Below are 22612 nucleotides of genomic sequence, written 5' to 3' on the forward strand. Positions count from 1 at the left end.
CATAGTGGAACTTATTATTATAAAACCTTGTATAACCATTACAGCAGTTAAACACTGATCATAAAATCTCACCATAAAACAATTCTCATAACTGCACTGTAAAAAAAAAAATCCTAATATAAAAGTATTTTACTGTGTATTTTACAGTTTTGTTCTGTTCTTCTAGAATATCATTAAATTTACATAAATAGACTGTGATTTCACATTTCAAATGTAAATTAACATAAAATCACTGTAATGTAATAAAACATAATTTTCTTGTTTTGTAAATGTATTTGTCTGTATATATGCATATTCAGATTGTTAAAATACATTCACAAATGTATCATGATTTCACAAATATGTGTCCGTTATTTGAAAGATTGAACTGTTAAATTCAAATGTAATGCTATGGAAACTTTTTTTACATCAAATAATAATTATTATTATTGCTATTTAGGGCGATCGTGGCTCAAGAGTTGGCAGTTCGCCTTGTAATCATAAGGTTGCTGGTTCGAGCCCCGGCTCGGACACTCTCAGTCGTTGTGTCCTTGCTCAAGACACTTCACCTACCGCCTACTGGTGATGGCCAGAAGAGTCGATGGTGCGATATGGCAGCCTCGCCTCTGTCCCAGGGCACACAATCCATTATTATTTAAACCAACTGTTAACTGTATATTTCTGTACATTTAAGTATTATTCATATTGCCACATTCATTGACCTTGTTTATAGGTAATTTCATTGTTTAATCACATTAACATGTTCCTAATTTAATGTTTAAAAGCACTTGAAAAAGGCAAACTCCCATGTAAAATTAGGGCAACAAACTGTATTGTCATTACTGAAAATAACTGTATTTTTATGAGAAAGTTATTTTCTGGTATTTTCTGGTATTATTTTGGCGCCCCAGCTGCCGGAATATTACTGATTCTTTTTTTTAATAGTGTACCATCTATAATTATTAATAGTAATTTAACATTTATTAATATTTAGAATACAAAGCATAAAAAATTGCAAAGTAGTTGGAAAAGTGGTAGGAGACCTGTGTGGGACTTGCACTTGTGTTTTCCACACTCATTGAAATGGGACTGATTCAAGCTTCTCAAAAATCACCATTGTCCTTGCACTGAACTACACGGGTGGATCGAAAATGAATCTGAACAGATATGGGTTCAATTTGACCCTGAACAGTCTTGGTTTATAAAAATTAGTAGCAACCGCACAACTATGTCCAATTTTTTTCAAAAAATATTTTCATTTATTTCTGTATTTCGGGTAACGTCAGGATAATTCATCTAATTTGAGGCTAAAAGAATAACATTTGAGGTGTTTTATTGTCAAAACAGGTCAAATTTGACTCAAACTGTATGTAAGAGTTAAACTGCTAGCTCTGCCGTAATCAGAAAAACCTAAGAAAATCATCTCCAGCAGCAGCAGGCAGTATAAAAGATGTTCTGTTTTATTGGACAAACAAATGTGTTGTGAAATAATTTTGCCATGGATAATTGTGAGTCCTTGACACGCACTGCACACATTCATAACGCCATGATATTTACCAAATGAAGTGATTAGTGATTTAGAACACTTATTAATTTTTTATTTTACATTTCTGAATCCGAACAGCTTACCCTGAAGGCATGCATTCTTCTTGAACAGCTGGTTTATAACTACGGGGAAAGCCTGATGGACAATCAAGAGCATGCCTCCTTTGTGTAACATGTACTGTATACTGAAATTCGCTGATCTTCCACATGTTCTTTTTCAGTAGTGATTTACTGTTGCCTTTAGGGTCTCTGAGAAAGACTGTTTTATCATCCGTTTAAAAGTGAACATCATGCATATTTAAACATTCTCATGTACGTGCTATAGCATATGCCTGCTACCAGAGGAACACAGGTACATTATATATATATATATACATATAGATAGATAGATAGATGTGTGTGTGTGTGTGTGTGTGTGTGTGTGTGTGTGTGTGTGTGTGTGTGTGTGTGTGTGTGTGTGTGTGTGTGTGTAATGTTTTCTTTCTTGGCATCTTGCAAAATATTCTAACAGACAAATGGGAGAGAAGCCAATAATCTGTGTGCAATTTTAACTTTACCATTTTTGAGGGGAAAAAAATACAATCACAACATGTATATATATCTCCTTTAGCTAAAAATAAGTCTGCTTCTCAGAGGTGCTGGCCAGCCTAATAGACTAATTAACTCAAATCTCTGGAGTACTTTGATAGTCAAAAGAAATGTAAAAAAAAAATAAAAATCACACCACACTTTGCATTGAAGCCATGGACTTGCTGTCTTTGTTGGTGTGCATCGTTTTATGTTTATATCCTTTAAAAAAAAAAAAAAATCTCGAAGTTTTTCTTTCAGTATGGATCCAAACATGCAAATTTCTGTCACACACACATTCCCCGACGTAATGATTTCTCACTTTTCACACTCTTTCCCCCTTTCCTTTGGAGACAGTAATCCCCAGCTGCAGCACTAATAGCATTAGCAGAGCATATCCAATCCCCTTATAGTACTCTGCCAGGGAGCTCAGACCTACCCTGAGACAGACACTCTGCGGGACTACATTACCCATACTCCTCAGGAGTTACCTGGTTACCTAGTCCAGTTTGGATTCATGTAAACTAAGACAAATATTAAACACAAAGTAGAAGGCATTTTATACAAGCTACTGTCTACTCTCAGTGTACAGCAGAGGCACAGAGCGCCAGCTTTAGTATCACACAGTTACTGCAGTGTTTATTGCTTTGTCACAAGTTGGGAGCACTGTGGAAAAAGACACCACAGGATAAAAAGGGCTAAGTGTAAAATAAGGTAAGCCCTACATGTTTAAGTTTAGTCATTAGTCAGCTGTGTGAAAAATGATACTGAAAGGTTGCAGCGCGTTAAAATCAGTCAGTGATTTTTTAAGTGCAGGTCCAGGGATGGAACAGTCAAGAAGCTGCTTAAGGCTAAAGAATCTCAACCATTTAAACACCGGTACAACATTTTGCACATTTATGGATCCAATCCCTATTATTACTCCTAAACAATAAAATTGCATCCTTTGAAACATGTTTGCTGCAGCAGTGAAGCACAGCTTTTACTTTAACAGTGAAGGATCTCCTTTTTTCATTTGTGGTGTACTCCTTTTAGTTTCCCAACCACTTGGCAAGTAGTTAGAGAGTATTTGCAAACAAATCAGCATCTTACAAATAAACAACAGGTGACTGTGGCAATCTGCTAGAATCCAAAGCAATCTCAAGGAGCTTTTTAGTCCAGCAACATATTTGCCATTTGCAAGCCATTACATGTAGTGACAGCAAGCGACACTCACCAACTAGCTGGAGAAAATAATTCTTTTTCTGTATCCACTGGTGGCTACTAGGGGGTCATGGGCTGGTCTCCGGGCTGGTATGACTGGAGCTAATATAAAGGGTTAGAAAATGTGTGTAAGAAAGAGAGAGAGAGAGCCCTTTTGGACATGATCATTTTCCAGTGAGACAAGTTTAATCTCTCATGGATTTAGCACCAAGCTTTTTAAATTACAGTACTTTGTTTAATCAAACTAATTGTTAGTATGGGGTCTTATTTGTAAGCAACTCACATATTATTACATATTATTACATGTACATATTTATTTAATTTTGCATGCACGACAGACCAGATTTTTTTTAAAAACACGCCTTGCATATTCATGTGTTTTGAATGAACAAATGGTATGAAATAATTTGAATATAAAATTCCAGACCGACATTAACAACAGCATCATTCCTGAATTATTCATGTACGCGCAAACAACACAAAGCACTGTATGCACATTTCTGTGCAGACATACTTTTACTCACAAGTGCGCTTTTTTGTACTAAGAGAAAATAAAAGCAGACAAATAGGAGGGAGTGCTAAAAACAAACCCTGTTCCCAGACACAACCATCTAAGGCAGAGCAGCACCAAGCCAACCAGCAGAGAACTTGTCTTCCTTCATCCCAGCCTCTGTAAGCCAGCTCTCAGCTTCTTGACTGCAGCTCCATCTCTCAGTCATTAACCATTGCTCACAGTGAGTCATTGACTTAAAAACAGGCTGCAGTCTGCCACGGCATCAGCTCATAAGTAATCATTCTACTGTGCAGTGTAAATATTGGTGTTTATAAGAGTTCTTTCTTACTTTTTTTTGCATGTGCCCAAGGAAGGATGAAGAAAACTATGCAGATATGGGAAGGGAACACGGAAGCTACAAAGGGGTTAGAAATGAAAGAGAGATGGGGAAAAAAGGAGGGCTGTGTGTCAGGCCTAAGAATGAGCTGTAACCTAATGAGTCTAAATGAAAGCTGACTGTCTGAGCTAACTCAATTCTTTGCTCTGCTAGTCACAGTTCTTAGCTTAATGATGTTTGCTGCAGACTACTGATGCAAGAGCCAATGCTGGATTGTCTTTTTTTGGTCATATGTTTTCCTGCGTGTGGCGTCCCTCTTCGCCACTTGCATGTGTAGAATGTTGAACTTGGCTCAGGGAGCACACGCGATGACATCACCCACACTGTGGAGCAGACATCCGTTTAAGATATGTTTACAGTGCTTAAACCATCGGCATGCCTCTGTCCCTGCTCGTGTAAACACAGAATGCGGCTGACCATGTGCCCGCTTGCCTACCATGTGTATACAGCGTTTACACAAAACAGATAAAGAAATAAAAACCAGAGTGGGGAGTGCGGGTACAGGAGGGAAGGCTGCAATCTGTGGCCATTTGGTTAAATATGGAACAAAGATGAAGCAGCGCAGGGGTGAGGATGTTCCAGAGAGGTCTCTGCAAAGGGTATAACAGATTTTGAAAGGAAATGTGTAGTGTGTACACAGAGGTGAAGAGAAGACATAGTTCATGCTCAGGAATGCTACAAAGCTGTTTGTAGAGTCAGCAGGCCAGCTCAGCCTAGGTGTTAAAGCTTTTTTGCACAGAACGTTTGCAAAAAAAGAGAGCAAACACAAAAGAAATTGTGTGAATTGAATAAAAGAAAAGTAAAGGATCTATAGAGAGAAATATGTCATGTTGTCCGTCAAAGAGAGTTTTTAACTCAGCAAGAATCCAGCCTCAGATTAATGGAATCTGGGAAGCTTTTTTTAGAATTACATGTAAACCTCCTCCTGCCCTACTGCACCATTTCTACCCTTTCAATGGTCTTTGTTTCAGTGTGCTTATCAGCAGCACATCTGTTTCACATGTCGATGTGATTCCAGAGCAAATTTACTATATCTTTCAGAGCCAGGTGTGTGTGTGCGTGCGTGTGTGTGTGTGTGTGTGTGTGTGTGTGTGTGTGTGTGTGTATGTGCATCCCCTGGCCCAATATCACAAAAACAGAGAGCAATTAAATCATGCACACACCGGAGGGGGACACAATTCATGGTGCTCCCCTGACTTTTTATTGCTTGAATTTTCCTCCTTCTCAGTTCAATTTCTTAGCAAAAATAAATAAATAATTGAAAAAGCCTAAAACCTGGTTGGATGCACTTCCAACAGGGTAATGAACCCATAACTAGCATTTCATAAGCTGCAAGACTGGAAAAAGGAGATAAAATTGGATACAGATTCGAGAAACAAACTTCTTTTCAGGTTACTGTATTTCTCTGACATAAGCTAAAGCACTTTGACAGTGTGCATCTTGTAGTAGAAAGTGGAGGTGGGCTCTGCTACCAGAGAGCCATGAGTAATGTTATTTCCTTGTACCATAACTACAGTGGCTTACTAACCCAAGCTTAACGATACCCGAGGAGCCAGAGCAAACCTCTGACATAGGGAGGTCTTGTGTTTTTGTGAAAGTTTCATCCCTCAGTTTGTATTAGTGGATTTTCTTCTCCTGTGGCCAAGGTCTAAGGAGCAGACATTTGGTTTTTTTTTTAAAAAAATACACAAAGCTAAGTAATGTGTGAATGTGGTAATATACAGGTTATACAGGTAAACAAACTGGATTTTTTGTGGTAAAGAAACTCGTTTTAATAGGAAATAAGTTTCATAGCTTTGGATTTTTCACTGGAACCAAACTGCATGTGGCGGGTTTCTGTGCCTGTATACACAAAAGAGCAAAATGTCCATGATCTTGAATTAACAGACTGAATTTCACGACTATTTCATAAAACTGCCATGAAACTGTGCTGGTGTTCCACTACAGAGGCAAAGGGACAGAGCATATATATTATACAAATTGTGCTTGTGAAGAAAGATAAGTGCAGTGCCACTGTGGTAAAAGCACACTATCCAAAATCTAATAATCTGAAACTGACGTTTAAAGGTTTGCAATTTTAAACGGAACCAGGTTTTAGGAAAAAATACTGCTCCCTATACAGATAAACTAAACATTAAACCTAAAGTGAGTCCACAGTTGTGCTGTTATCTACAGATGTACAGTACTGTGCAGAAATCTTAAGCCACACTTCATTTCTTTATATTTTGTTTCCAAACTTGTATTTTTTTTTTTTTAAATGGTCTTGAACGATTTGTTCACCAGGCTTTCTGAACGTTTTTGAAACTGTTTGTACAGTGGACATTGGCCAGTTGGCTTTCTCCTGTTCATTTTCAGAGGTTTCTTTTTCCTTTTTGTTAAGGTACTTTATAAAGCATAAAAAGGCACAGAACACAGAACACAAAGGCTACCAACAACATACAACTACAGGCACTATGCACATTTCAATTCAGTTTTATTTTATTTATATAGTTTAAGTTTATATTGTAAGATTTTACTTCCGCAACAGCTGTTGCCTCAATGCACTTTACATTGTAAATACCATACAGAGAAAACACCAACAATCAAACAAACCCTTTTGAGCAACCACTCGGCGACAGTGGGGAGGAAAAACTCTTTTAACATGAAGAAACCTTCGGCAGAACCAGGCTCAGGGAGGGGCGGCCATCTGAAACAAACAGTTGGGGTTGACGACAGAGAGACAGGCGAGGCAGAGATTAACAACAACATTTGAAATTGAAAATTTTGATTCAATTCATCATCATCAATATGTATGGAGAAAGTCAGGAGAGAGATACAACAGTGAGTGTCTACAGTTATCTGTATAACACATGAACACATTCATACTTTGATGCACCATGAAATACTATCTGGATTGGCAGCCTGGAGATCTATTCCCATAGACTACTCTATTTTACATTTCTCCACTATATCTTCTCCTTTTGAGGATTGTCCAGGGTTTTTCTTCTAGTTTAGTTTATGTCTGGTGTATTCTGCTCCATGATCACGACTGTGGCACGATGCAGTCACTATCTTGCAGTGAGATATGTATGTTTTTTGCGGTAAAACTTTGCTCTTTATTCCAAATTGTCTCACTTTAACAAAAAGCAGGGATTAAAGCTGCACCGGGACAAATGTTACAGCTACTGTAGTGTTGACAAAGACTAGTCTGGCTAAGTCTACATCAACAAAACCTAGTAAGTTTCTTATCTCAGGATTAAAAAAAACAATAAAAATAAAAAAGTCATTCAAAGGATTAAAGACTTAAAATGTAAGCATTTATGTAAAATGTAAGCAAAATGTATGATACAGGGGGTATGTATCATAGCCATCTGTATACAATGTTTGTGTAATTACTTTCATTACCAGCAGGGACAAAAGTTCCACGCTGCAAGATTTAAGCAGTCAGTGTTGCCATGTCCCCCATCTGTTAGCAGAAAGCTAATATTGCAAATGAGCCCTTAGGTAAACTTTACTGGCTTCTTTTTTTTCCAGATATTTGCTCATGAACTGTTTTGACCTGATATTTGTGTGAGAGTCAAGGAACCTTGCAGGTCATCTGAAATGGCAATATAAATATTTCAGTGATGAATAGAAATGCGTGCTGACAGACGTACCCAACATTGCCATTCACAGAGAGGTGCGGCGTGTGGAAAATTTAAAACAAAAGTACCGTTTGTATGATTTTTCTAAAGACAAGGTCGTGTTTTGAATTACAAATCGAGTGAGGAATTGTGGCACTGAGAGAGCAGAGATTCTGCGCGGGGTTATTTTAGTTTTCCATCTGAGCAAAAATCTAATTTAGCTCCATCCCTCCTTGACCACATACCCATGCAGACTCTCCCTTCACAGTGCAACATAACTCAAGGACAGTGAGTCAGCCAGCCAATATGAGCCTAATCAAATCCATGGTCCCGAAATGTGAGCCACCGTGAGACTAGCAGAGAGTCGGGATGTCACAGGGCAAGACCTTCGCCCCATCTACCTGCTGACAGAGGCAATGACAGAGGGAGCACGAGCAGAAATGGGAGACGGGAGAGACGGCTTCCTTTTGTTCTGTTACCATTTTTTCCATGTCTGTGTGCACCAAAGCACAGAGATGAGACACTGCTGTGCATAATTGCCACCTGGGGAGAGAAAAGAGAAGAAGGCAGCGTTACTGACCAATAACGACCACGAAGGTAGAAACACTAGATAGACTGCTTAGATAAACAGACCACATGCACTAACATTGAAGAGCACATACAAACATGCATCTATTATGGATTTTCTGTATTTATACATATCTAGGTATAATAAATCAAACAGGATAACTGTTCCTGACCACAGCACAAACATTGAAAATCTTAATGGTTTAGTTTCTCCTGGTGAGCACCTCCAAACATCATCTCTCTCCATATTTCCTCTATTTATTTTCTTAAAGCCAAGCAGACCAAGAGAAATTCCTGTGGGTGTGCTATTTAGGAGAACTTTTGACCACTTCAACAATGGCTGGCAAAGTGAGCCCCGTCATCTAGTGCCAACACATACAAACCAGTAAGTCAAAGACCCCACAGAGGAAAGTCGTAATTCTTCACCTCTGCCACGGATGCCTTTTATAGTAAGATATTTAGACTTTAAGCTGTCAGGCTTCATATTGTGAACTCGGCTAAGTGTGAAACCTTAGTTTATCATGTTACTTTTTATCTTGTCAAACTGATGTGAGAATACCATCCACCTTCTGCTCAATGCATTATTTTCCCTCCAAGCGCCTGTTGCAAGCTCTGTGTTCTTAAGCGTGGAGACAGATTTCAGTGATGTTCTCTGTGGAGCCTGAAAATTTCCTTGTCCCCTGACACTTCGTGACACCAATTAGGAGGTTGCTGATATGACAAGCCATTGGCCCATTGACAAAAAACCTCTCTAGCTGCGTTTATGTGAGCTGTGATTGATTTTATACTATAGCATAGTGAGGGAACAAAAGAACAAAAGTAAAGATCGTTGCAATGATGACGACGGAGAAACAAGAAGAATCCAGACAGGAAAGAAAAGGGGAGGAGGAAAAAGGAAACAAGCTGAAAGTTAAAAACTTCTGATGTCATTTTTGGAAATTGACGTTTTTTTTGTTGCCCACTTGATTGTCAGCTGACAGAGACGCTGATCTCCAGTGAAAGAGTGACAAGAGAGCTGGTGTGCTCATTGAATACTCCTGTTATGAGTACCTGCTGTCTAGAGCAATGTACATGGCTTCAGAGTCATCACAGCAATTTACAAGACACTCGCTGTTCTAAACCATTACAGTGGGCTTTACATAATGTAACCTGTTTCACAGCTCCCAGGTTCCTCATCACCAGCAGCAGTATGATGTCATCAAGTCAAGATGCAGAACAGGAGGACCATTATTTTGTGTGCACTGTGGATATGTTCACATCAGTAAAACCTGCGATGCCAGTAATGAAACAAGAGAAGGTCCTTAAGAGTGTGTGTGTGCGTGCCATGTGCTTGGAAATCCTCCACAGAAAACTCACACCTGCCAAATGAATGATAACAATTCATGTGGACTCTGAGCACGAGCAGGCAAATCATAGACAGATGCTGCCATTTAGAGTGCACCCCTGTGTGTTTGTGTCACAGTAACTGGCAGTTTAATATGGGGAACAAGTTTCGTAGCTTGTGAAAAATCTACAAGCTACTGTTGAGGATAATTGAAAGCAGGTTGCTGCTGACGACAGTTCTGACAGTTCACTGTCAGAGAACATATGCGCACCCTAACCAAATGTTGTCTGAAGCTGTACTGTAGGCCATGAGCACAGCAGGACAGCATTAAAGCGGAGAGCTCGCATGACCGTAACAGCATACAACCATAAAGCGTCTGGATATAGCCACAACTTAACCTTGTGCTTGACTAACTCTGAGAGCTGCCTGTAAGAGATTGAAGTGAAAACATGTAAAGGTTATACGCAGCACATAGCCGAGGCTGAGAAATTTAGCTTTCAGCAATGTTTCCAGTGACTAGCGTAGTGATTAGCTGACAGTTAGCTGACCTGATGGTGGTTTTGAATTTATGTGTCCCAGTAGACAGAAGAGGCAATCATATCAGTAACGCTGAGAAAGCCTTACACAGCACACACCACCAGCATGTGTAAAACAAGCTTCTGGAACTGCAGTGACTGGAAATGAAATAGATGCACAGCACAGCAAAGAATACCAAAAGTTATCAAAGGAGATCAAAGTTGCACTACTGAACATAAACTCATAATAGAGAAACATAGCAATCCTGTTTATTTAATTATGTGTTAAAGCAAATCTACAAAAGTAATTAGCATATTAGCTTATTGCCATAGCATATTATTACACATTTTCATACAGATTTTAAACATAAAAAAGCCTAAAAAAGAAGCACAAAGAGGGAATAGTGATCTATATCTAAGAGAAAGCTGTCCAGTTGTGGCATCAATGTGGCTTCTTAAAATAAAAATAAAAATGTGCGTTAAATTACTTTTTTTTTTACTGCTTATGCATAAAACTATCATTTTTAAAAATATCATTTTGATTAAACAGCTTGTGCATAGAGCTGGATTAACCATTACAGAAGCATTTTTTAAAAAGTGTTAATTTAGAGCAGCTGTGGCATAAAGCTTACACTGGGTGGTGGGCTAATAAATTACATTAATAAATGGTAAGCGTCTGACATGGATAAAACATCCTGAGTCTAAACAGCTCTGTCATGAAACTGCCCCCATTCTGTCGCTGTGGATGCCCACTTAAACAATGAAAACAAGAAGCCTTTGGAAGCTTTTAAGAACATTTTTAAAATCAGCTTGCGTAGCTGGACCTGCCTGTGACCCCAACAAGAGGACAGGAGCAGGTGAAGCCCCCAATCTCCCCTCTGTCTGTGAAGGCCAATTTCAGCGCTGCTCAGACAAACACTGAATGAATTACTGAAACACGACCTGATCGTGCCTCTGAGAACACTTTGGAAATTGAGGACTGGAAGAAATGAAGGACATGATTTTAAAAAAGGGTTAGAGAAGGCTGAAATGGTGATAGAGGAGAAACATTGAAATAAGGCAAAAAGGATTCAAAAGCACATTCATGTAGAGAAAAGTTTATGACCCACTCAAAGGTTTTGGACATATTTCAAGAATTGAGGTAATTCATCTCTCATCCTCACCTCTGTAATTTCATACATGTTAAACCTTTACGAGACCATTTGCTGTGTCGAATTGTGATCCAATTAACTCACTGTCAAATGTGAACCATGTCGATAATTAGTGCAGACTTGTAGTGATAAAGCTCTAAGTGTGTCACCTTCCAGAACTAGGACAGCCGTGTAAGTTGCAGAGACTAATGGGAACACTCACTGAGAATCAGCCTGCATGAAGCAGACATTCACTCACCTCGCTCATGTTTTACTGCACCATGACAATGTCCTTAAAATTATACATATTGTTATCAGACCAAACAAAAAGGCCTTATTCTATCAACAGATATGATTTTTGTTCCTTTTGGGCCACCCACTCCTTTCTCTTCTCTTTAGTCATTCTTGTTTTCTTCATCGTTGTGTTTCTTTGTGTACACACGAATACCTCAGGGTACACTTGGGACTAATTGGTCGTCTCAGGTGGAGAGCGTTCGACTAAGCAGATTAAGTTTGTCGTCTCAAACAGAGATCAACTAACACATGCATACACACAAATACAAATTATGAGAGCGCTGTGACATTGCAGGCAGATGCACCCTCTGCTCTGTTATCTATATTCTCACTGACTCTCATTCTGTCTCCTTCTTCTGCATTATTTTACTGTCATTCACTATCCCACAAAAATCCATCTTTATGATTCATAACTTGTATGCTTTGTTCATTTTTAGCTACAAATGTTTATACTTTTATAGTTCTTAGTCTATTTCATTGTTGTTCTATCTACACAATCCCATCTATGCATTTCTTTACAAACTAAGGTAGGACACTTGTGGAATTTAAGCCCGATATATGAGTATTGACTTAATGCTGCCCTCTGCTGCAAAATATTGGCATCATACAATGTTTGCTGAGGCTGGTACACAAAATTTACAAATGTAATAAAACAACATTATGGTTTGTATACAGTTCCCGTGAATATGAGTCTGCTTATCAGTGGATCTCATTTATATGACTTACAACATGCAGCTTGTCTTTTGATGTCCTGTAAACAACAAACACAATATGAAGAACATATTTACAGTTTCGTGGCTTCATTTTACAGATGCTTTACTCTGCTCCAAAAGCACATACACGGCAGGTTTGAAGGGAACAGATGCATTTTGTTGTAACTGCGTTCAGCACTCAATAACATCCAGTTAGTGCAGCAGCTGCACAGAGTTGGCAGGCCCACAAGAGGGGCAAACAACAATAAATCTAAAGGAAACCATATAAAACAATTATGCTAGAAGAAATTCAATTCATTTTTTTCTCTTTTTCCCGTTTCTTGAAGCAAAATGTCTTATTTCAGGATACTACAGAGCACCAAGTTGTGCATTGGAGAGTCACTTTGAATTGTTCAAATCACAAAAACCCCAAATCCTCTCCACGTGGTCAACGTAAAAACACAAAAAGTTTGTAATGCAGACTGCACTTGCATGAAATGTCAACAAACCTTCATCTGCACATGCTGTCATGAAGTTACGCAAGACTTACGTTTGCTTAGGCCTGCCACCAGAGAGCACTCCTGTCCTACACAAAACTGCAAATAAAAAGATTTGAACTATATTAAATATAAAAAAGGCATTATTGTAAAAATAATAATGTGACTGTTTCATTATGCTTTTTAAACAAAGGCTTGCACGATTCTCTTTTCCCAGCAGCAAAACAATGTAAAAGAGATGAGAAGGGGAAAAATTATTTTAATTAATATCACTTAATTAACTTTGAGAAAACTAAGTAAAGCATACTTTATGAGCATCATTATTCAAAGAAATAAATAATGTAAATAAATTAAACAAAAAAAAAAAAAAAGCAAGAATATCTAAGAGTTCTTGCTGTCCTGGACTGACAAATGAAGTATCAGCAAACCACTGCTGATAAGATTTTTTGTGTTTGGTTTTTTTGGGGGGGTTTGTTTTTGTGTTTTTTCATGGTCCACTTTGGATAACCGTGTCTTTTAAGTAATCTGGAGAATAAAAATGAATTCATAATTCAAAGATGATTATATAGCCGTTGTAAATATAGGCAAAACATAACGTGATTTTTCTCACGTGAGAATTAAAACAGACTTACATCTTTGCCCTAGCGCTGGCCTCTGCTAGAACAAACTGAACACTATTAAAGACAGGAATGCTGAAAGATTACTTTTGATCCCGTAACCAAACAAACCCCTGACAGTCCCTGCCTGGGTTTCATAAGGACATGCCGACTGTATTATGTCTGGCTTGCTTTATCTGGAGTTCAAGGTTTTTTCAAAAAAATCAAATAAGTCAATAAAGGTCTAACCTGACTTTGTCTCACACGAATGTGTCTTATGATCTCTCAGCACTATGTCATGTGCTTTCAAAAGGCTGGTAAACATTGTAAGCTCTGTTGCCAAAATATACTGTAGGCTCACCATCAGGCTCAACATAATCACGATTAGTGTGTTATGTAACCACAGGACAGGTGTTGAATACAATATGCTGGAAAATGAACAAATCAACAATGTCGCATTAACGTGTTAGCCATTTGATTTATTGTTACTGATGATGAGAAGTGTCTTTCTTGATGTGTAGACAGCATTTGAACATTTTTCATATAGGCTTATTTATTTTGTGCCAAGTCACAACAACAGTCATCTTAAAGCACTTTATATAGTAAGGTTAGTAAAGTACAATATTAGACATGGACAGAAGAATGGATTGGAGAAGTCCCCTAGCAGCTTAAACCTATTAAAGCATAACTAAGGGATGTTTAAGGGTTACCTGATCCAGACCTAACTGAACTCAAACTGAAAACTGGTTCCACAGGAAAAGAGCCTGTGAACTGAAAACTATGAAGTGCTCTGCTGGGATAACATCATACTATGAAGTCTTTAAGATATGACAGAAGCTGATTTTTCAAGAGACGGATCTTAAATTCTGGATTTAACAGGTGCCAGTAAAGAAAAGTGTGAGAAAAAGGATCTCCCTTTTTAGACCCTGCTAAGCTTTTTGCTGCAGCGTTCTGGATCAGCTAAAGACTTATCAAGGAGCTACAATAGTCCTGCATAGAACAAATGAATGAACTAGTTTTCAGCATCAGTCTGAGACATGATGTTTCTAATTATGGCAATACTGTGCAGATGAAAGAAGGAAGCCCTAGATTTGTTTAATGTGCAGATTATAGGACATATTCTAATCAAAAAGACACACACGGTGGTATTGGAGGCCAAGTATGAGTTTTTATGGCCAAAAATAATATAACTTCACTATTTGTTTTTTGTTTGTTTTAGTTTTTGTATGTTTTGTTGTTGATGACAAGTGTACACCAAAGTAATATCAAGTCAGATGTTACGCCAACAGCTGAAGTTTGGCCCAAATTGTGTCATGCAGCAGGGCATTGATCCCACAACAGCAAATCTACAACAGAATGGCTGAAAAAAAGAAAAGTATCAAGGTGTTGGAATGGAGCCCTGCATCAGCTTGGTGACCTGTCCAGTGTACCCACACTGCAATGAAAAAACAAGACTTCATTTTATCATGCACTGTAGCCCTGAAGCTTTCTTAATATTGCCTATGTAGCGGCGCCGGGAGGGGAGGAAAGGATTTGGCTGAGGCAGGTTAACGCCGAACCTACATCCCGTCGACACACCAAATTGTAGCTGCGAAACACCACCAACCTAAATGGTATTGTTTTCGACAACGCCACCTGGGGGTAGTTACACCCCAGGAAAAGATGATTAATAGATGTTCCAGTTATCACAGGCACGCAGGTCTGTTATCTGCAGCAGAGATGGGGCAAAGAAACAAACAAAACTACTAAAAATACTTTATTTGACAATCATCAATAGAAGCAAAAAGGTTCATTAAAAGGACTGCCTTTGTACAGTAACAGCCTGACAAACAGGTAAACTAAATATAAACGGGGAATACCGACCACTTGGAGGCAGACTACAGGGAGGAGTGCCCAGTATGCCACCCGCTACTCACCGGTGCGACCTCACCGCAATCCTCACTGCGATCTAACCGGTGTGTTGTACCTATACCCCAGTGTACACACGCGCATGCTTTGGAGGAAGGGAAACCACCACACGTGCCTAGCCTCCCACAAACGGCCGGACCTTCTCGAAAGAAAAGGACAGAAGAATTACACAAAATAACTAAAATAAACAACAAATACAGATTCTATCCTAGAGTCTCCTTTAAACACACTTTAAAAATTCACCATCAAGCGTAAAATACCATCACACAAGGGGCAAATAAATGCCGACCCTAGTTGGTATAAACCCAATTAAAAGTAGAAACAGGACAACAAGTAAGCAAGACCATAAGACAAGACAGCAGCAGTGTAGCACGACACTGTAACGACAGAGAGAAGCAGTCGTCAGGGTCCACCCTACTATGCCACCAGGGCCGTTGCTAGCCATTTGGGTGCCCTAAGCACAAATGCTTTATGGTGCCCCCCGCCAAAAAAAAAAAAAAAAAAAAAAAACATTAATACTTTTGAATTTCTCAGTGGAATTTGTTTAATTAAATAACAACAAACATGACAGTTAAACAAATAAATAAGGTTAAAGGAGGTTAAAAATACTGTTACAAATAAATACTCAGGCCCCTTTGGAAAATTAAAATCAGAGCTGACATTAAAAGGACCTCTCCGCACAATTTCAACACGATCAGCATCTACAATGTGAGCTGGCCAAAGAGCAGGATCGGTTGAAGGGGGCACACATGTCTCCACAGTGTCACTTTCTGATAGTCTCTCAGTGACAGGACTCTCAGTGGTACTTGTGTATGGAACTGTACCTGAACTGGTGGTTGATGGTTCTTGTTCTTCTTGGCTAGGGATTGTTGCAGGGTCTACAATGGCTGGTGGTTGATGTCCAGGGATGGCACTACTACTGGATGGTTCATCCTGTCCTTGAGATCCTCCTTGAACATATTTAAGCATTGACCCTGCATACAAGAGAAAATATTCAGGGATTTTACAGAAATACAATTTTGAATCTACAGTAGGCCTACGAAAAATTGCATTATAAGACTAATAAATTAAGTAAGTCACTGGTACATTTAAAATTACTAACTATATTTTACATGTATAGATTTTCATAATGGCAAATGGCAATATAAACATGCTGTACATAATTTGATATAAATGCGCAAGTAGGAAATCTATATTACTGAAGATATAGGTTTCATATTACACTGTAATATGAAACCTATATCTTATTTATGCCGCATAAATAAGATATGCGTCTTTATAGATATCCTGAAATGCAGCAACATACAAAGTAATCTTGTCTAATCTGATAATAATACTTGACTGCATCACTGACCTATCCCAAAGTTAAGGTTAATCAGTAGCATGCATGACGTTAGCCAGCTAGCAACCTGAGGAGGGAAATGCTAGTCTCACGATTGCTAACGTTATCTGAAAACCGTCAATTGAGTGACCATGATGAGTTGCTTTTAGTAGTCCATTCTATATTCATATCCACAACGTAAACAAACTACCCAACATCAATCATTTGCAACATTTGTTAACACAGTATGAACACTGCTAACAGGAGCTATCACAGAGTTGACGGACATGAGCGTGCAAGCAAGGGCTACAATAATGAACTTTTTCTTATTGTTATTATTTAAACATTGCCTTACCGGCAAGCGACGCCTGAGTTTCATCACGCTTCCTCTTCTTCTTTCTTTTCTCCGCTCCCGACTCCTGTTGCCGTTTCGAGGCCATGTTCAAACAGGTGTTTACCAATACCGAATTGAGGCATTATAGAACAGACCACTGGGAGTGGGGGGGCACCAGGAGGAGACTGGAGACAGGGCACAAAGCAGATTCACCCCTTTTCTCGGGAAAATTGTTTTATGTTGCTTTTGTATTGTTTAACCATATTAATGCATATGATATTTATAGTATTAATATGGTTTACTTTTTTTTTTTTTTACGACCCTGATTTTTTTGGTGCCCTACCGGCCATTTGGTGCCCTACGCAGTGTGCGTTATGTGCGTTTGCGGAGCTACGGCGCTGAGGCGGCCTAAAGCACTTTATACACCACTGAACTCCAAACATCCTGAATTTTATGACGCCCTCATTCAGGCGGAAGTTTCCCTGAATGGAAGAACAAACAACATTACTTGAACTGGCTTGCGCTGCTGTACCAGCTGACTGCGCAGGCATGACTGTGGGCTCACCAGGGCACTCTCTGGCAAAATGCCCAACCTTCTGGCACTGTCTGCAAATTACGGCCTTATTACGTGAGGCAGGATATGGTTTGGAAGCACTATTCAAAGCAGCAAGATTCCTTGCGAGCTGATTCAACTGCTCTTGCTGACTTTTAAGAATCTCTTTTAACTCCTGTATTTTAGATTCGTAGGGTGCAATACCTGCCAGACTACCTCTAAAAGGGACCTCCTGGACAGTGTGCTGAAATCCTAACACTGGGGGAGCCGAGTAACTTCTATGCCTACCGCCCCTTGGCATACCTCCACGCTCCCATAATATAGCCTCCCGACGAACATCCATCAAGGTGGCAGTAGGGTGGCCGCGGACATACTGCTTTAGTTCTCTGCGTAAGAAATAATCATTTTCAACAAACTGATCTCTAAGCAAGACATCTTTGTTCAGCATATCACGAGGGGACTATTTCACAGCCCTATCTATGAGACACATAAGAGCATGTGAAAATTCCTGTAATGTCTCTCCCTCCTACTGTCATCTTGAAAAGAAATCCTCCTGCAGAGAAACATATGACTTAGTACACCCATACAGTTCCTGTAAGATAGTCAAAATCTTTTTGGGATTTCTCCTCTGGAAGCCGATATTTAATCTCTTCTCTGGGCTCGCCTTCTAGATGATCATAGATAAACAGGGCTTGGTCGGCTGGTGAAAGATGTCGTGGTCTCAAACAGGCCTGCACCTCTTCCACCCACTTGGCATTACCTATACCAGTCTTACCGTTGAACCATGGGCAGTCTCTCTGTCAGGGGAGCTGAAACAGCAGAATACCCATGGGTGAGTGAACCTGTAGAAGCAGCACTGGTTCCAGGTTGCTCCGATTCTCGCTTTTGCCGCATCTGCCGATTTTCTGCTTGCAGCTGAGCTACTAAGTCCTTTAGCTGTGCGAGCTCTTCCTCCATAATAAAACAGAAGAGTATTAAAATATCACTTTATAAAACCAGAAGTCCGTCCCAACGCTGCCGCTGCTGCTGTCTTATCACTACCCCCAATAAACCATACAAACTAACTTGATCCAAAACAAAAAACTGCGCCACGTATCTGCCTGCAGAGATCCTGTCAAACAATGTCAGACTGTGGTGGCACGAAGGAGGATGGCACGAACATCCACTCCTCCCCAGCTGATAATTAGAGGCCGTTGTAAGAAACAGCCGTGCTTCATTACACCTACATACAAATGCATTTGCAGTGTCAGACATTGCATAGTCTACCAGCTGCCTTGTACAAAATCGTTGTGATGCCCACTAGCAAGAATCTGAGCCAATGCTGTATTAGCACAGGTAATAGTCCCATGAATTCATGCCTCCAACATGGCCTACTCAAGCAGCACACTTGCTCAAACTACATACAATTTATTTAGAAGTGAGAATGTGGCGATTTTCAACATGTGCAAAACCATACCACTTTATTAATAACGTGCCTGAGGGTGGCATGCTGAAATTATTCACATTACTGATTGAGTGGCTGATAGTGAAGAGGAAAAATTATTTTGGGTTCTACATAACACATTATTTATAATACAGAAAGAGGAAGTATGAGTTTACTTCGAAGTGACTAAAGAATTATTTTGAAAATCATGGTCTAACTAAAAAGGAACTCAACTATTGGTTGATACAATGATGTACGTGACTGAAATTTTTGCAGCTTCTCGGAACAAGTATAAATATACGGTGACTCAAAAATAGCTTCTAGAAAACATTTCAGTGCTCTTAGACCTTAAGTCTTTAACATTGGAACAATAAATTCTAGGGAAATAGCTCTGTATACTAAAATAAAGTAGCATTGGATGAATAGACAAAAAACAATGAAATAAAAAAATTTTTTTTATGAATTTTGCCATTTTAGTCAGGACTGCCAGAAGCTACCAAGCAAGACCATCAGCTCAAAGGAGACTGTAAGTAAAACTATAGAATCATGCAATTTGTGTGATTTCACATTTTAACAGATTGTTGCTGTTTTAACATAAAATGCATATAGCTTCAACTTTTATTAAAAGGATGAAAATATCTTCTTTATACACTGATGCTGTGTTTTAACCAAATCCACTGATGCTGTGTTTTAACCAAATCCACTGATGATGTGTTTTTCAGATTTAAACACATTGTTGCTTTGTTTACATATAAAGAACACAGTCTCAACTTTAGTTAGGGGTGGCTGAGAAAGGGTGAAGAAAATTCTTATTTTCACACTGATATTGATATTGTGGTTTAACCAAGACCACACATGATGTGTTCTAAAATTATAATTTTTCAATATGGGAAAATAAGACCTTCAGTAACTAACTTTTGAGCATCAATAACACTGGAGAATGTATTGTCGGACAATCCGGTGGAACTGAAATGGAGGTTTTATGTTGAAACAGCACTCAGTGAACGTGCTCTGTAACTTTATGCGGTCTGTCACATCATGGCTGAGCCACTGTGGGTCATAAATGATTCACCTTGCAATACTTTCATTTAGAATTGATCATTACGAATGTCTGAAGGGGAAAACAACGGTTGCACAAACTGACACGTTGCAACACTGGTTTCCTTTTGCTACACTTGAGTTCAGTGAGCTCTTCAGAACGATTCATTATTTCACAAATGTTTGTATAGGCAGCCTAAGGGATCGATTTCATAGATAATAATAATATTGAATATATTACAGTGATGCTAGAAGTCATGCATTGTAATCAGACGATATAAATATTCGAGCAGAAATATGTGTTGACAAAATAGACTCATATATGTTGATTTTATTATTCAGAATAGGGAAGATTTCAAATAAAACTATACAATTCTTCATCAATTGAATGCAAAAGTTTAAATTCTTTTTCAAAAATTTAGAAGAATTTAAACACTTGATTTGGTTGAAAATGTGAAAAATAATATAAAAAAAAAATCATTTTTTCCCAACCCTTATTTCAATATCATGCTGATAATAATGGAGGCGAGCTCATCTGAGCTTTCGATAAGAAAATTATATTATATATAGCCATGTTTTCTTGGGCGTGCATCATATTTCCACGCTGTAAATGCAAATGACTCGCAAAGTGTTTGTGTACTTAAACCATAAGTGAAATGGCTATTTATGTCAGGTTTTCCTGCCCTGTCATATTAATGGCACCAGTACCCTGACTACTCTGTGTTTACTGTTTCCAGTGTACAGAGGGAGGGTGCACCTGCTCACTACTGCACATCATATTCTCGCTAACAGCAGCTTTCAAAACAACTACACCATGGTAAGTCTTATCTTTACAAATATAACATGTATTGTGCTCAATGTGTTCAGTTTGAGTTAAGGAAATCTCCTTAAAGTTTTCTTTTCCAGGATGTAAGACTTTGATATAACTGACTGGATAAATTAGTTTGAATAAATAATTTACTTTGTTTTTTCTCTCATTTTGCCCCAATCCTCCTCTTCGTCCTCTTCCTTTCTCCTTCTTTCACTCCTGTCTTCTCTTTATTCCTCTTTTGCTACAGGTGCTTAATTGTACGGAGATAGTTGTGGCACTGGAGACCTATTACCTGACAACATTTTATGGAATTGAGTTCTCTGTTGGTTTCTTTGGCAACCTGCTGGTTGTACTTGGTTATATATTTTGTTTACAACAGTGGCAAAGCTGCAACATTTACCTCTTCAGTCTTGCAGTTTCAGACCTTCTTTTCCTCTCCACATTGCCACGCCTCTGCTACCTTTATTCAAATCACAAAGAAGAGAACAATGTCTATGTTTGTGTTATCAACCGCTATGTCCTGCATGTAAATCTTTACTCCTCCATACTCTTTATGGTTTGGCTCAGCATGGACCGCTTCCTGCTCATAAAGTATCCAATGAGGAACAATTATCTGCTCAGGCCACGAACAGCTCTGATTGTTACAGGGTTGAGCTGGATAGCTGTCAACGTTGAAGTTGCCCCAATGATAACGCTGATGGTGCAGGACCTAAAGGAAAAAAATTGGACCAAGTGCCGAGATTTTGCCAGTCTGAAGGGAGATATCAGTGTGCTTGGCTACAGCTTAGGGCTGACAGTGACGGGTTATATTCTCCCTATGTTGGGACTTTGTGTTTTTTCCTACCAAATAGCACACCTACTGCGTGTCCAGGAAAGGGCTCTGCAGCGCAGCACAGCGTCATCATACAAGCGGCCTCTAAAGGTGGTTGCATCAGCGGCAGCGCTATTTCTGGTTCTCTACACTCCCTACCATGTGCTTAGAAATGTGTCAATAGCAACTATGCAAGAATGGGCAGGACTGGAGAAGTGTACAAAGATGCACATAAAGAGTATGTATATCTTGACCCGACCTATAGCTTTTTTTCACAGTGTAATCAACCCCATCTTCTACTTCCTCATGGGTGACAAGTTCAGAGACCTCCTAGTATCTAAGATTAGAAATATAGTCAGCAGAACAGTGGTGCAAAGAAACCCTTCATGAGTAAAATACAAATTTACTGTATGTAAAAAAAAAAGAATATCAGCATAGCATCCATGTACATGAATGAGATCTACTTTGTATTTTCTTTCTTTTCTTTTCTGTATTTTGTCTTTTGTTTTGTATTTTTCTCATATCACTGCATCCTTTAGTGATGCACATGTATATTTCTATATATATATATTTTTGTAGGTACAATATTTACACATCACATTATTATTAAGTAATAAAAAGATGTAATAGCATATTCTTGATGTAAAACTATGAATGCAAGTTTATTGTCACATTTGCTGAAACTCGTAACCGAGTTGCATTGCTTTATCATTGTTACTTCTTATTTGGGAATGTTTGCGCATTATAGTGCCGTATAGCTTCCTAATCTAATAAAGTCTATTAAAAACTGTCTGCTCTTTTATTATTACCTAGACTTCAAAGTTTTCTCCACAAATCCTTAAAGGGGGCATTTGGTAAATGAATATATATTTAAATGAATTTTGATTAAATAACCGGACCAAAAATACAAAAAGGAAAAGAAATGTTTGCATGATTACTAGAAAGAAATACCATAGTATGAGATGAGTTGGGTGTGGAATGACAAAGTGAGTATCAATTACACAGTTTCAGC

General features: G+C 38.7%; 1 protein-coding gene across 2 annotated transcripts; it reads left to right on the forward strand.

Annotated features, from left to right (window-relative positions):
• The first annotated feature begins 16348 nt into the window (after positions 1–16348).
• Positions 16349–22403, forward strand: LOC116323657 (succinate receptor 1). Of its 2 annotated transcripts, XM_039622510.1 has the most exons (4): positions 16349–16380; positions 19418–19466; positions 20716–20795; positions 21037–22403. In XM_039622510.1, the coding sequence occupies exons 3-4, from the start codon at positions 20793–20795 to the stop codon at positions 21988–21990; spliced, it is 957 nt and encodes a 318-aa protein (XP_039478444.1). In that variant the 5' UTR covers positions 16349–16380; positions 19418–19466; positions 20716–20792; the 3' UTR covers positions 21991–22403. The 2 variants fall into 2 exon arrangements, with proteins under 2 accessions (XP_039478444.1, XP_031599901.1); XM_031744041.2 differs by lacking the exon at positions 16349–16380 and having other exon boundaries at positions 19197–19466.
• The last annotated feature ends 209 nt before the right edge of the window (positions 22404–22612 follow it).

Source organism: Oreochromis aureus, linkage group 14 (genome assembly GCF_013358895.1).
Source record: "Oreochromis aureus strain Israel breed Guangdong linkage group 14, ZZ_aureus, whole genome shotgun sequence".
Lineage (NCBI taxonomy): Eukaryota > Metazoa > Chordata > Actinopteri > Cichliformes > Cichlidae > Oreochromis > Oreochromis aureus.